At 47.4% G+C, this 14,265-nt stretch overlaps 1 protein-coding gene across 1 annotated transcript in view; it reads left to right on the top strand.

Annotated features, from left to right (window-relative positions):
• Positions 1–2,605: 2,605 nt before the first annotated feature.
• Positions 2,606–14,265, top strand: part of ATP1A1 (ATPase Na+/K+ transporting subunit alpha 1) — a 24,830-nt gene continuing 13,170 nt past the window's right edge. The window contains exons 1-9 of the mRNA XM_042868590.1: positions 2,606–2,780; positions 7,889–7,993; positions 9,210–9,269; positions 10,295–10,498; positions 10,848–10,961; positions 11,496–11,630; positions 11,835–11,952; positions 12,726–12,994; positions 13,972–14,170. Of these exons, the coding sequence (XP_042724524.1) occupies positions 2,769–2,780; positions 7,889–7,993; positions 9,210–9,269; positions 10,295–10,498; positions 10,848–10,961; positions 11,496–11,630; positions 11,835–11,952; positions 12,726–12,994; positions 13,972–14,170 (1,216 nt within the window). The 5' untranslated portion in view covers positions 2,606–2,768. The remainder of the gene's footprint in view (positions 2,781–7,888; positions 7,994–9,209; positions 9,270–10,294; positions 10,499–10,847; positions 10,962–11,495; positions 11,631–11,834; positions 11,953–12,725; positions 12,995–13,971; positions 14,171–14,265) is intronic.

Consider the following 14,265-nt stretch of genomic DNA (forward strand, 5'->3'; position numbering starts at 1 on the left):
ATCCTCAGGTTCCAAACTGAAAAATGCTACAGAAGGACTGTGTGAGGTGCATGTTACAAAAATAGCAGTTGGCACCCATGTAATGCCTTACACAAGGGCACTACAAGGCCCGCTCTTTTTACTGCACCCAGTGCTCCATACCAGCACTCCCTACCCCTGGAATTCAGCAGCTTTGCAGCAGCCCACGACTGACTTCACAAAGAGTCAGGAGGGAAAAACATTCTTTTGCTTCACATCTTCGAAAAGGATTCGTGATTTTTCCTGGGGTGAGCTGAGAGGGACATACAAGCCAAAGAGCAGGAATTTTCAGGCATTAAAAACCGACTTGGACCTGATCCACTGGCAGGAGTGAAGTGCCCTGTATGTTATCTCTGCTTCTCCCAGTCACCATGCCAAGGTATCAGAAAGAGTTTGTAATTGCTGTAGATACTGAAAACAGAGCTCTCTTGGTTTTTCGTAAGCTAATCTCTCTGATACCTATTAAGGGAGGAGAACACACGTACTCTACCCTCTGTTTGTGGTTTTACGTAATACTATTTCCCTTGATCCATATGGATTTGCCCTCTTTTTATGTCACTGCCAAAAAAGGGAACTCAGCCTCATTTTTCTCCTGGAAGAGACTTTATAGCATCATTTGATCGCTCTGGTTTTACATCAGGAAGAGACTGCAACTCATCAACTATCCCAAAGCAGAAGATGAAACACATTCATAGTATTCCAGCTCAGCTGTACTGCACAGATCACAGCTGTTACACATGGAAGATGTCTGGAGGTCTTCTTTCAGTGTTCTACTGATGATGCTTCACAGCCACACTGAAAGAAACTGGTTTGACATGGTGAATTGTTGTTAAGGAGTGAAAATGAAACAAATAAGTGATTTCAGCTTCTGAGATTTCTACCCAGTTCCTAGTGCTTACAAAGTTCCCTTCTCTTCAACTTCTACCATGAGGTAACACTTTCAAGGGAATGAAAACTTCAGAGATGAGTAACAGGAGCAAAATAACAGCTCTGTCTTGGGGACAGGATGGTGCAGCTTGACAGGGAGACAACTGCCCAGATACCTGGGGTTTTTTTAGGTGAACTGAAAGCTTCAGTCTCTGCAGCTGTCGAACCAGTGCCAGATCCAGTGAAGATCATTAGCAGGAGCTTAACATGAAGCTTCTGCAGATGACCAAAAACATGTCTCTGAAATGCTTCCCTGCCATCTGAAATCACATCTGAACTCACTGCAGGTTTTTACTGTAAAGTTCACTATGTCCTGTACCAGGAATGCCTCAGCAGGACCTGGGGACAACGACCAGACTGAGCTCCATCAGTGGTATGACGCTCCCCAAAAGCCCTTAAAACTGTAATTTGTAGCAGCATCCCTTCCCATCACACAGGTCTATGGACAAACAGTTGGATGACAAAGCTCCTGTCCAAGATGTGTACAGCTGAGTTCAGTCTTATTCTCCTGCCACGGGGAGTTTCAGCTCTTGCCTACCCAGAAAGCACCTATCCAAATGAAAGCTCTTCCCTCTGCAAGAGCATTCCTGCTGCCCCCAGCTAGCTCCGTGTGCCCAGGGCCCTCCTCAGTCCTGCAGCTTCCTGCAGGGAACAGGCCACCCAAACACTTCCTCATTGGGTTTTACCAGGCACCACAGGGTCTTTTGCGAGTTCTTGAGCTGACAAGAACGAGGGCAGGAGCTAACTGTTTTTGTCAGGGCATGAAGATAGAAGAGCAAACGGCACCACAGCTTCAGGGAGGGGTCAGGTTGGGGATTAGGATAAGGTTCCTCACCATAGGGCAGTAGGCATGGCCCCAAGCTGCTGAAGTTCAAGGAGTGTTTGGTCAGTACTGTCAGAGATAGCATTTGGATTTTGGGTAGTGCTGTGTGGAGCAGGGGGTTGCACTTGATGATCCTTATGTGTCCGACTTGGGATATTCTGTGGTTCTGTGATTCTATGATTCTCCATCTGCCCATGTCTCCCATGTGCTCAAGTGGAAAGGGTGCTATGAGACCATTGCCCAGCCAGGCACTGAGCAGCGGAGAGCAGAAATACACTGTGCATCTCATCACTGGCTCCTGGCCACAACCTGCAGCAATCACAACGCTTTAAACCCGTTTTGACGAGTGCACACACATCTTCTTACACTCAGAAGAAACTCATAACCCCGGAAGGTGCGGGACACCGTGTCACCCCAGCAGGCTATTATATGGCACATGTAAGTAGTAAGGGAACCGTGGTGATGCACTCAGAGCAGGATCCTGTGGCCGTACCTGGCTTCACCGCGTTGTCTCTCAGCGCACGCAGTGCCACAAACCGGAGCGCGGCACAGCGCCGCGCCCACCGCCCCCCTCACCGCCTCGACATGGCGGCGGCGGCAGCGCCAACACGGCGGGAGCGGGGCAGCGCAGCGCCCTCAGGCGGCTTCACCCCGAGCCCGGAAGGAGCCCGCGGCGGCGCGCCGAGCCCTCCTCGGTGGGGCGCGGTTGGGGAGGCCGAGGTGAGCCCTGCTTTACACGTGGGCAAGCCGGCACCACCCCCCGCCCCAACGGTCCGCTTGGAGGGGCGGGCTACGGGCGGGACGGGGCGGGGCGGCCGGGACTTTATCCGGCGGGAAGCCGGTGCTGTATCGGAGCTGCGGCGGCGAGGAGCCGGCGGGAGAGGCGAGGAGGAGGAAAGCGGAGCGGCGGGCTCTGCTATTGTTCGGCACCTGCTGAGCCACGTGGCGTCGTTGAGCGCCGCTCCTCGCTGCCAGTCGCGTGTCCCGCACGCCCGGCGCCATGGGCAAGGGGGTGAGCGGCCGGGCGGGGTGCCTGGGCGGGAAACTCAGGGGCCGCCGTCGGGATGACTGGCGGGGAGGCTCCCGTCGGCTCGCGTTGTCTGTGCCGGCTCCGCTTTGTCTTGAGAAGCGCGGCGAGGGAGGTGGCCATGTCGGGCGCGAGGCGGAGTGCCGGGCGCTGGGGTGGCTCCGGCCGGCTCAGCCCCGGGTTTGGGGGAGGAAGCGGCGGCGGCCCCGGGGGGCGCCGAGGGGGCGGCGCGGGCTTGAGGCCAGCGCCGGGAGGCGGCTTCCCGCGGGCGTTGCCCGAGGGCGGAGGAGCCCGAGCGGCGCTGGAAATGGCCGCGAGGCGGGGGGGGGGGACCCTCACCGCGCAGTGAGGCGTGAAGCCGGCCGGCACCGCGGGGCTGCAGGTGAGGGCGGTGTGGGAACGGGCGTGTTCCCCGCAGGCGGTGTTATCTGATGCCCCTTTGGAGCCGCGCTGAGAAGTGCGGCTGCCCCGACGTCTCCTGGCCCTGATGGAAGTACTGTAGACTCCTTACGGCCGCAGGGCCCCGGAGGGAGGGAGTTGGCAGCGTTAGCGGTGTTGAGGGCAGACAGGAGCTGATGGCATAAGGAAGGCGATCAGGCATGAACTTACCGTGCGTGCCCCGTTAATTGAGATGATGGCCTCCCGGCATGCTGTGCAGCAGTGGTGTGTGTGCAAGGACTGTGTCAGCCTGCCTGCCCTCCGTTCTCCATGTTATGGCCCGGAATAAAGAGAAGCCCTCCGTCCAGATTCTGTCTTGCTTAAATGTTTGGAGCTCTCGAGCAGGAGCTCGAGGTTGGACGTAATCACAGAGCACCATAAGGATCACTGGTTCCAGCTGTTGGAGTGGAAAGAGAATAGCCCACACGGGACTCAAGCGTGTGACCTGGTGTTATCAGCCCTGCACGCTAACCAGCTGAGCTATCAGGCCTGCCAGGGGAATGGCTGGACCAGCTGCTTAGAAACAGAGCTGTCCCAGCCTTCTCCGCTCCTGTGTGGAGAGTTGTGGCTGTGGGGTGCTTTGGGGCAGCAGCCCTGTGTCCTTCCATCATTGGTGGTGGAAAATAGAGGTGCTGTGTGCTTCCAGAGTGCTTCTCAAACACCTCTACTGTCCTCATCGGCATGGAGTAATGGCAGTACCTGCATAAATAGGAGAAGGGCAAGGATGGCCATTTGGAAGAAGGGGCTGTGTGTGGAGGGGGTTTGGGACTGCTTTCTTGCAGTTTGGTTGCCCCAGCATAATGTGTTTCAGTCTAGTGAGCAACAGGCAACATGCGTGGTGATCTCATCTGAGGAATGAAACACGGGGGGTGGGGTTGATGCTGTCTTATGGGTGCTTTAAATCATCTTTATAACTTAGCAGTGCAACAGGTCTTGGCATTTAGGCTTTACTGAGGGGGTTACAATTGCTTTCTAATACAGAAGGCGTATTTTTCACTTCGCATTACGTGAGTTCCGTGCATAGTAAACAATTGGCTTAAGGCTGAAGTGTACTGCCGGGAAGTCTGAGGCAGCCACACACTGCTTCATTATTCCATAAGTCACAAGGTTTCTCTCATCTAGTGGTGAGTGTGCAGCAATGGGGACCCTCTGAAAAACAGGGATGTGAAAGAGACAGGCTGTGGGGAACAGTAGGGTGTGACTGCTGGGCTGAACAGTGTGCTTGTCCTGCCTTGGGGTGCCCAAAAAGGAACCTCCTTCCCATGAGAGTGTAGTGTTGGGGGTGGGGGGGGGGAGTTGAGTGTGTGTATGTGTGTGTGAGCTGCTGTGCTGATGCTGTGTCACTTCAGATGTTAGTGGGAGGGCCCTGGGCTGCCTGGAAGTGTGTGTGTGTGTAAGGGAGGAGAGCTGGCTAGATGTTATTGCTGTCTGCAGGCAGAAGTGCTTCTCTCCATCCTTGTCACACATTACTGCCTGCTGTAGGTTGCTTCTGGGGATTGGCACTAGTGCCTGAATCCTGCTTAGGTGTAATGCACCAGTTGAAAGGAAACCATGCCAATCAAAGCAATCCTTATGTGGAATAATTTAGGCATCAATATTACTCTTCCTCCAGCTCTGGCAGGCAGGCAGACCTTTGGTGAAGAATCAGAGGTGAAAGCAGGAGGAATGATTCCAAGAGAGCATTCATGTCCTCTGCTTAATGTTATGTGGGGTCACGAAGCAGCGTTTGTGGTGTGGTAGGAATGGTCACTGCTATGGCTCATCTGGTTGGTGTGTTTAATGAAGGTTGTCTCATGAGACAGCAAGACAGTAACTTCACTGTTTGCTCTGCACAGTTGATTGTAATGACATAAATACTGGAACAATCCAGGCCTCCAGAGACTGCTTAATTTATTTTGGCATTTACATTGGTGGTTGGATTAGGCGATGTTAGAATAGGGTACTTATGAACTCATCTGCTGATTTGCACCCCTCCCGTTTCCTGGTCCCGTTCCTGTTTAGAACACAAGCCATGAATGGCTCCGTTAGTCCAGGTGGAAACATAGAAGTTGCCTTTGGAAGACAATAGGGTTGCTGGGGGCTGCGTAGGACTCGTTACCCTGGTACTTACAAACGTTCCTTCTGAGCCAATGGAAAAAGTCATACATGAGAAGAAAAAAAGTTTTTCTTCTATGTGGCAATTTTGATGAGTCAGAATTCCTCTAAGTGAACTAACAGAGGTGACATTTCTGATGAGACAGACCTTCCTTTGTGTCCAAGCCGTGTGCTTGCATCTTGATAAGTCGGGAGCACCATATGCTTTCCTCATTGTCTGGCAGGAAAAGGAGGGGAGAGCAGGGACACCTTCTGACTAAAGGAGGTGGGGGGAAATGGATGGGCCCCTTGCTGGCCAGCACTGTTCAGTCTTTGTTGAACTGATGAGCTTCCTCTTGCCAGCACGGTGCAGTGACCCCGACCATAAGGAACAGAATGGGCAGCACTGTGATTGTTCTTCAAGGTCACATGTGAGTGACAGAGCAGGAAGTTCAGATTCAGAATGATAAAACCCTAAAGTGAGAGCTGAGGCCAACGTTACTAGGTTGGCTTCTGTCTAAGGATGGGATGCAGTAGTAAAGGGAAGGGAAGATGCTCTTGGCTCTTGCAGATACCCACCCTGCAGCTCACAGTGAGGCTTTTCAAAGGATGTCTATGCTTGAACAAAGTCAGTGAGCCTTTTCATGTTGGAGTTAAGACTCTTGTGTTCTCAGGCTGTTCACTGCTGCCCCAGTAGGCTTGGTGCTCACATCACCTCTTAAGACCTTGTCAGGCTTTTCTGGTGAGGAAGGGATGAGGCAGAGATGCTGTGATGCTAGGCCAGGCCCTGGCTTCTCCAGCCTCATTAATAATCACTCACTTCTTGAAGTGAGCAAGAAGCATGTGTTTTGTGTGGGACTGTTGGAACTTCAGGGTTCAAAGATGTTTCCTTCAAACTAAAGGAAAGAGGGAATTTTCACGGTGACTTGAGATTTGCCCTGTGGCAAATTCTTGTGATGCTGGAATGTGAGCGCTGCCTGTTTGAAGTTCTGAGGCTTTTGGGTTTTTTCTTTGTGAAATAGTGCAGTGGGAATTTAGGTACAGGGAAGAGAATGTCAAGAATGCTGACTGTCTGCGGTTGTGTGCCCTTTTCCTGGCTGGGAGGTGGCAAACAGACTTTTCTACTCAGTTAAAACTGTTCCTACTGTGCAGCTCTGTAGCTGCACGCAGGTATATGAGGGGTGCAAAGTCTGCCTTTACTGAAAAGGGCAAGAGAAATTTCTGTGCACGTGAAGTGGATGGGCATGGCTGCAGTACAATGCACCCAGTGCTTGCTTAGAGCGCTTGAAATCCTGGCATAGATGTGCCTGATCGGTTTTGTAAAGAAGCTGTGACTTTTTCTTTCCTGGAAAATTATTTTTAGTGTAGTTTCACTTCTAGTTTTGTCTATTGCTTTTCTTGCAGTAACTAATAATAAAAATTTCCTGTGCTTGTTACTGAATGGGACAATCCTTAGACTCCTAACAGTAGTCCATGTGCAGAGCACTCTGGGGGATCCAATTTGTGATTTGAGGCGCTTGTGTGAGGAGCAAAGCAGTGCCTTTGCAACTCTTCTGTCTTGTTACTGGTTTGACCATGTTGCTGCTAACTGCTGTTTCATCTCAAAATATTTCTCAGAAGTCTTATTGGGTGAAAATGTCATTGCCTAAAACTTGACAGGGTGTTATAGGTCCTAGGCAGCGGGGAAGGGAAAACAGTATTCAGAGGCTTGAGAGGGTCTGGAAACTTGTGCAGTATTCACAGGAGGAACTGTTCCATGAGGCTGTGCTACTGCCTGACTTTGGTGTCTGACGGAGTGTCAAAGTTCCTGTAGTTTGTTTATTGTCTAAGTGATGCTTGTATTTGCTGCCTCCTGCTTTCTTTGCCTTTGGATGCTTGTTTACCTTTTTGTCACAAGATCTAAGTCTCTGCATGATTTCATGTACAATAAATCATAGGTGATGTGAATTATAAGTCCATCTCAATAATGGGACTTCACTGAGCAGATCATCAGTTGTCTGAGGCTGAAGCAGGACTGAGCAGAGATTGAGTCTGTGGTAGTGTGTTACTACTTTGTATACTATTCTTGCTGGACAAATTTCCATAAATTGAAAGCAGATTTTTCACTGCGTAACAGCCCAGCTAATGTGCCAAACTGAGAATTGAAAGTGCTTGGAACTTACCCCTCAAATTTGATATGTTGGAGATACCACTTTTTATCTTCGCTTGTTAGGGTGCTCCTTGCCAGAGGGTGTGGAAGACTGAGCAAGGGGATGAGGAGTTAATGCATAAAAGGAACATTCATTTGTGCTCAGGGAAAGGTCTTTAGCTGTTTGAGCTGTGGCTCATTCACTAACACTGATCGAATAGCATGTGGCTTGCTCTCATTCTAGCTAGATGTCTGTCTACAGTCTGTATATTAGCAATGCTGGTAGTGATTGATGATTAGCTCACTTACTGTTTTTGCTGAAGTGGTTTATCTTAAAACAAACAAAACTATAAATTGTTTTGTCTACCTGGCAGTCTCATGTATGTAGCTGATAGATACAGTGAATTCCTACACCAGTAGATGTTTCTTAACAGTAGTATGTTGTCTCTTACAGGCTGGAAGAGACAAGTATGAGCCTACTGCTACATCAGAACATGGAACAAAGAAGAAAAAGGCGAAGGAGAGGGACATGGATGAGCTTAAAAAGGAAGTCTCAATGGTAAGATTTGTAAAGTGTAGAATGAACGGTTAAAAGAATATTCACTGCTCCCAAAGTTCTATGCCTCATGACTGAAGGATAAAAGTGCTGGGGAGCTGCCAGCGTCGTGTGACTGAAAGCACTGATTTCCCTTCTTCCCTTTGTCTCCAAGCCAGACACCTTGCAGGTGTTTTGGTATCAAGTTGGCCATGCAGTAGGCCCTGAAAGTGTTACTTCTCAAAAGGCAATTGAGGCAGAATGCAAGTCCCTGGTTATCTATTACATGCAGCAAAGTCTACCTGCACTTCCTCATTCAGACAAGCATTGTCTAGATAGCAGCAATGCAGCCTTAATTGTGTTGTCACATGGGGAAGACTGCTGTTTTCATTCCAGCTGGAATGGTGGAGTTGAATCTGTAAAGCTCCATTTACTGTTGGCTCTTGCTCAGACTGACCTCTGTATCATTCCTTCTAGTCGTGTTTGAGACTACAGGAGTCTCCCATCTCTGTCTGTGAATGCTGGATGATGTTACTCATCTGTATGAGCATTGTCCAGCTTAGGTCTGATCTTGATACAGTTGATACAGCCTTTATTTCTGTGCTCTGTAATTGGGTCTGGGCTCTCTATTTTTCCCCTCTCATTTGTTTGAGAGAGGAGCTGCTAAAAAACTTGCTCAACAAAGTTCAGTTTTTCTTCGGTAGCAAAGCTTGCTTAAAGCATCTGTGCCCTCCAGTGTCACTGTTTAGTGAGACACTGCTGTGTATCAGTTCTTTTTTTTTCTAGTTGAAAATAGTCTGGCTGTGAAATGGAGTTTGGTGGGGAAGCAACACTGCTTAAACTGGCAGTGTTGCTTAAGATTTGTGAAATTACAGAGTTAATCTTCTGTACGTTCCTACCTTCCATCCTTCCTAGCTACTTTCCTTTGTCCCCCTACCTCCCACTCCCAAGAAGCAAAACACCAGAAAAATCACTGTGAGTTCAGAATTTTCTGTGAGCATGAAGACAGCACTGAGATACATCAGAGGTTGTTTAAAAAGCTGTTATGTTGTACCCGAATAGCCATAAGAATGCTTTGAGTTGCTGAATGAGATAGCAAGACTAGCTTATCTCCTTCTTGGAAAGAATCTCTATCTCACTGAAATGATGCAGATAGAAAACCTGGTGAGGGGGGAGTTGCTGAGCTCATGCTGACTGATCTGCACAACAGTCATTCCCTCATCTATTGCTTGTCTTTCAGGATGATCACAAGCTCAGCCTTGATGAACTTCATCGTAAATACGGAACAGACTTGAGTCGGGTAGGTAGACTTTCTTTTCTGTCTCTCTCCTTGCCTGAGCTGGGACTATTCAAATTCAGGGCACTTCACAATGGGAAACCTGGGTGGTCTGGGTTGTTTTTTTTTTTTACTTGTTTGTTTGATCTCTACTCTTCCAGTTAAGTTTCCCAGGCTTTGAGAGACTTGTTGAGATCACAAATAATCCTCTTCCTCCTTTCACTGTATAGCCTGCCTGCAATGCTTTAGTGACTTTGTTTTCTAACAAAGTCACTGTTATCTGCTTCCAAATTGTTCCAAGGTCAAGTTGATCCTTGGATTTTTTTTTTCCCCCCCATAGGAGCTGGTAATAAAGGCAAATGTTTGTTATACTGCAGATGTAGCCTAGTGAGTTAGCACATGACCAAAGATTTAATAATGACTAGTAGTGGTTAAAACTCTATCCTTTTATAGTAAGAAGTATAGCAGATATCCTGGCTAACCTCAAGTGCCAGTGCAGAAGCTCTGCAGTGATATAATTTTTTTTTCACCTTTGCTCGTGTTTGTTTTAACATGTTTTATTGGTGGATTGCATCTAGCAGCAAACCTGCTCTGTCTGTAGCAAAGGAGACTTAACATACTTCTGTTGAAGACCTTGGCTTCTAAAAGTTGAACTTCCTGGAAAGCCCATCCAAAGTGTCATCATCTTTATAATCCTAGTTTTCACTTGTTCCGTAATTTGATAGAATAGATTGCACTGGTCTGTTCCTCAGAGATCAAAGTCTGCTTCTCTAGCCACCTTGTCCTGCCCTCCTGTGCTTGTAGCCCTGTGATTTGCAGGCTCCTCAAGTAGTTTCCAACGTTTTGTGGTTCACCTTCTAGCATTCAGCTTTCACATCCTATTCTCTGCTGCATGTTTGCTTTGCTACAGATTTCCATTATCTATTAGTGTCCCCTTATTTCTCCTAGTAGGACTCTGCATCCCTTATCAAGCAGAAGATGAACAAATTCAAAGCTACTTTCCTCAGTCAGTCTTGCTGCGATGCCTCTAAAATCAAATTCTTTTCTAGGGTTTGACTCCTGCACGTGCAGCTGAGATTTTGGCTCGTGATGGTCCAAATACCCTTACACCTCCACCCACCACTCCTGAATGGGTCAAGTTCTGTCGGCAGCTCTTTGGAGGATTCTCACTCCTGTTGTGGATTGGTTCCCTTTTGTGTTTTCTGGCTTATGGCATTACAAGCGTGATGGATGGAGAGCAAAATGCTGATAACGTAAGTAAAAATGTCTCTTACCTCAGTCTCTTCAGCCTGTCTGTGGCTCAAAGCGTATCAGCTTCCTTTAATCATTCAGTCCAGAAGCTTTTTCCATAAGCTCACCCACTGAATTTCCCCTACTTAACATGTCTTGGAGTGCTTCCACATAATGAAATGGGCAGCTGACTTCCTTCACGTTGTCTTAATAACAGTGGCTTGTGGATAGCCTTTGTGTACAAAATGTACAGAGACTGCAATTATCTCCATACTTTGTAATAGAGCACTTAAATACCAAGCCATTTACTTGAACAAACTGGAAGCCTTTGAGGTAAATCCTACTCTCAGTCACTTTTTCTGCTCCTTGTAGCTGTACCTAGGTGTTGTGTTGGCAGCTGTGGTTATCATTACTGGCTGTTTCTCATATTACCAAGAAGCGAAGAGTTCCAAGATCATGGAGTCCTTCAAGAACATGGTGCCTCAGGTACAGAAAACTTCCTTGACCCGCCAAGCTTGCTCAGGGTTATTAACTGTGATGAGCTTCAATTGCAAAAAGGCCTGCTTGTGAGTGTAAAGTGTTGGCTTTTAGGAGACAAGATGTCTGTTCTGCCAGGTTCTTAGTGTGGATTTCTAGCTTTTAATATTGAAGAAGATGTTTCTTTATGCTCAAAGTAATTATGCAAATAGTCCAAGGCCAATCCAGGCACCCTGTGAGTTGCACTGGTTTGTTAGCATATGTAACTGGTGAGATAAACAAGCACTAAAACTTAGATTCTTTCATGGACAATCTGTATCACGCCTAACCATCGTGCTGTCACCTTGGCAACAACAAGGAATTTTGGTGTGAAGAAAAACAAAAATAGCTCTTTCTTAAATCTCAGATGTATCTGAGATAAGCATGTTAGTGTAAGTAGAAACCTCCTTAGAACCACAATAGAACTATTTCAAGATAGTTGGATCTTTCAAATGCCTTAAAAGAGTTGCTTGTGACATGGGTTGTTTCTTTACTGTCTTTCAGCAAGCTCTTGTAGTCAGAAATGGTGAGAAGATGAGCATAAATGCTGAAGGTGTTGTAGTTGGAGATCTGGTAGAGGTGAAAGGAGGAGACAGAATTCCAGCTGACCTTCGGATCATATCTGCACATGGTTGCAAGGTATAGCAGTGATTGTTTGAAAACTTCATAAATTAGTCTGGTAACAAAGAATGTCTACTGTACTGTGAGTGAATTGAATGATAAGAGTAAATGAGGAAGGTGATGGGGGGGGGGGGGGGGGGAGCGGCTTTCTAGTGCTTCAGTGGCTTTCGCTGCTGGTTCAATTTTCTGCCTGTGTATGAAGTAGCACTTCCTTCCATGCAGGTGGATAACTCCTCACTTACTGGTGAGTCAGAGCCTCAGACCAGGTCTCCAGACTTCTCCAATGAGAACCCGCTGGAAACTAGGAACATTGCCTTCTTTTCCACCAACTGTGTGGAAGGTATGTGTCTGTCTTGGTGAATTAAAGTATTAACATGAGGGAATTAACTCTGTGGGAAAGCAATGCAAATGTTGGATACACACACAACATATTTGTAACCCATTCCTACTAGAGCAGGCTTGTCCTTTCCAGCAAAGGCTTTGCCCATTCCAACCTCAGTACTGTACAGTGGGCGAAGAAACACTGTTTTACCATCTTTCTCTCAGAAGAGGATCTATGTGGGGCATCTTCTGACATGGGTGCCTTATTGCAGATACCGTAATGAGAGGGCTAGGCAGAGATATAGCAAATAATGTAGTTGCTGCAGAAACCAGAAGTTTCAGATATCTCCAGCAAAACATCTGTTGCAGTTCCAAGTATGGTGATAGGTCCTCTTTGTGTTGCAGCTCAGAGCATCTTTTCCATGCTTTGGAAAGAGAAAGTGTCCTCTTTCCTCCTTTAAAGCAGAGGTCTAGTCTACTTGAAGACTGCTTCCCTCTTTAATTCCCTATGCAACTGCTACTTGAATCAAGTGGATTCTTGATTCTCTGGGGAGAAGGAAAAGGGCACGCTGCATGTCTAGTTGTGCGGGTAGACTGTGTAGCCCTTATCTCCAAATACACCTCTCCTGTTAAAGAGCATAAAAGCTGTGGTGGGAGACCTTGGCCCATTGTGATGTCTACCTGCATTATACTGGACCTTTGTAATCTTACAAAGCTGTCTGTCCAGCTAAACAAGCTCATTTGTGTGTCTTCTGGAATGTTTTTTGTTTCTAAAGCCTCTTTCTTTTTTAGGCACTGCCCGTGGCATTGTTATTAGCACTGGGGACCGCACTGTGATGGGCCGTATTGCCAGTCTGGCATCTGGACTGGAAGGGGGTAAGACTCCCATTGCCATGGAGATTGAGCACTTTATCCACCTCATCACTGGAGTAGCTGTGTTCCTTGGTGTCAGCTTCTTCATCCTCTCACTTATCCTTGAGTACACTTGGCTGGAGGCTGTCATCTTCCTCATTGGGATCATTGTTGCCAATGTACCTGAGGGATTGCTCGCAACAGTAACGGTGAGTGAAGCTGGAAAAAGAGTGACTTGAATGAGTAACCTGTGTGGTACTTCAGGAAGTGGAGTGCTTCACGATCAGTGGATGTTCACAAAGGTGAATCTGAAGTTCTGTAGGTATTGTATGTGGTGAGTGTACAGGGCTAGGTTTTATAAATGTATTGTATTTGGACTAGTTGTGTAGATGACTATCAAATGCTGCAGTTGTTCATCTAGTGATGGTGGATTTCTGAGTTAGGCCTGCACAGAAGCTTGGAATTGCAGAATTAAGTGAGCAAGGCTAGTTCTAGAGCTGTCTTCCTCCCCCCTCTCTGTGGTGGTGACAGGCTCTCCCACTGTACTTTTGATAGGAGTTTCTACATGCATGTGCCACTGGAGCATCCAGCAAGTTTCTCTGCTGTCCTTTCTGGCAGAGATTCTTCTAAGTTTTGTCTCCCTGAAAGGCAGAGAGAGTGTCTGGTTGTGCTTCTCTGTAGCAGATGGTGATGGACGAAGGCAGAGGCTTCCATGCAGCCTTGAGCTGCAGAGCAGCGGCTCAAATTGCTGAGAGTAAGCATCTGGAGAGGAGGGGTAGCTGGGGCTGCTTGCTTCCTTTATCACTGAACTGTTACCCAGTCTCCCGGGCTGTTTTGAGCTATTCTTGTACAAGGCATGCCTCCACCTATTTTAAGAGCACTGTGATAAGGGTACTGTGATTTTGACTAGAATCTTAGTCCAAGCTACATTAATTCCTTTCTAATCCACTGAGAAGCAGGAGAATGAAACTTTTTAAGTCCTTTTCTGGAGATCCTGTGGAGAAGGAATTGTCATTTAAACCCAGCAGCTGGGTCTAAAAACTGCAATCTGTGCTCACTTTGTCAGTGCAAAATAGCTAGGTAGTCACTGCAGGGCACAGGAGGTTGTCATTCCATGCTAACAGTGAGTTGGGTAGCACTGCATTAGTGTGCTTGCACATCCAACCTATGTCTTCCTTGTCTCCAGGTGTGTCTGACACTAACAGCCAAGCGTATGGCTCGTAAGAACTGTTTGGTGAAGAACCTGGAAGCTGTGGAAACTCTAGGCTCCACATCCACCATCTGTTCTGACAAAACAGGCACCCTGACACAGAATCGCATGACAGTTGCACACATGTGGTTTGACAATCAGATTCATGAGGCTGATACTACAGAGAACCAGAGTGGTAAGATCATCTCTTTGCACTTGAGGCATCTCATTTGAAATAAAGCCTTCTGTGTAAGAACCTGCTTTTTTTTTTTTTTTTTTTTTTTTTTTTTT

The sequence above is a fragment of the Lagopus leucura genome, unplaced genomic scaffold (genome assembly GCF_019238085.1).
Source record: "Lagopus leucura isolate 7727_CA_CO unplaced genomic scaffold, USGS_WTPT01 Super-Scaffold_100001, whole genome shotgun sequence".
NCBI lineage: Eukaryota > Metazoa > Chordata > Aves > Galliformes > Phasianidae > Lagopus > Lagopus leucura.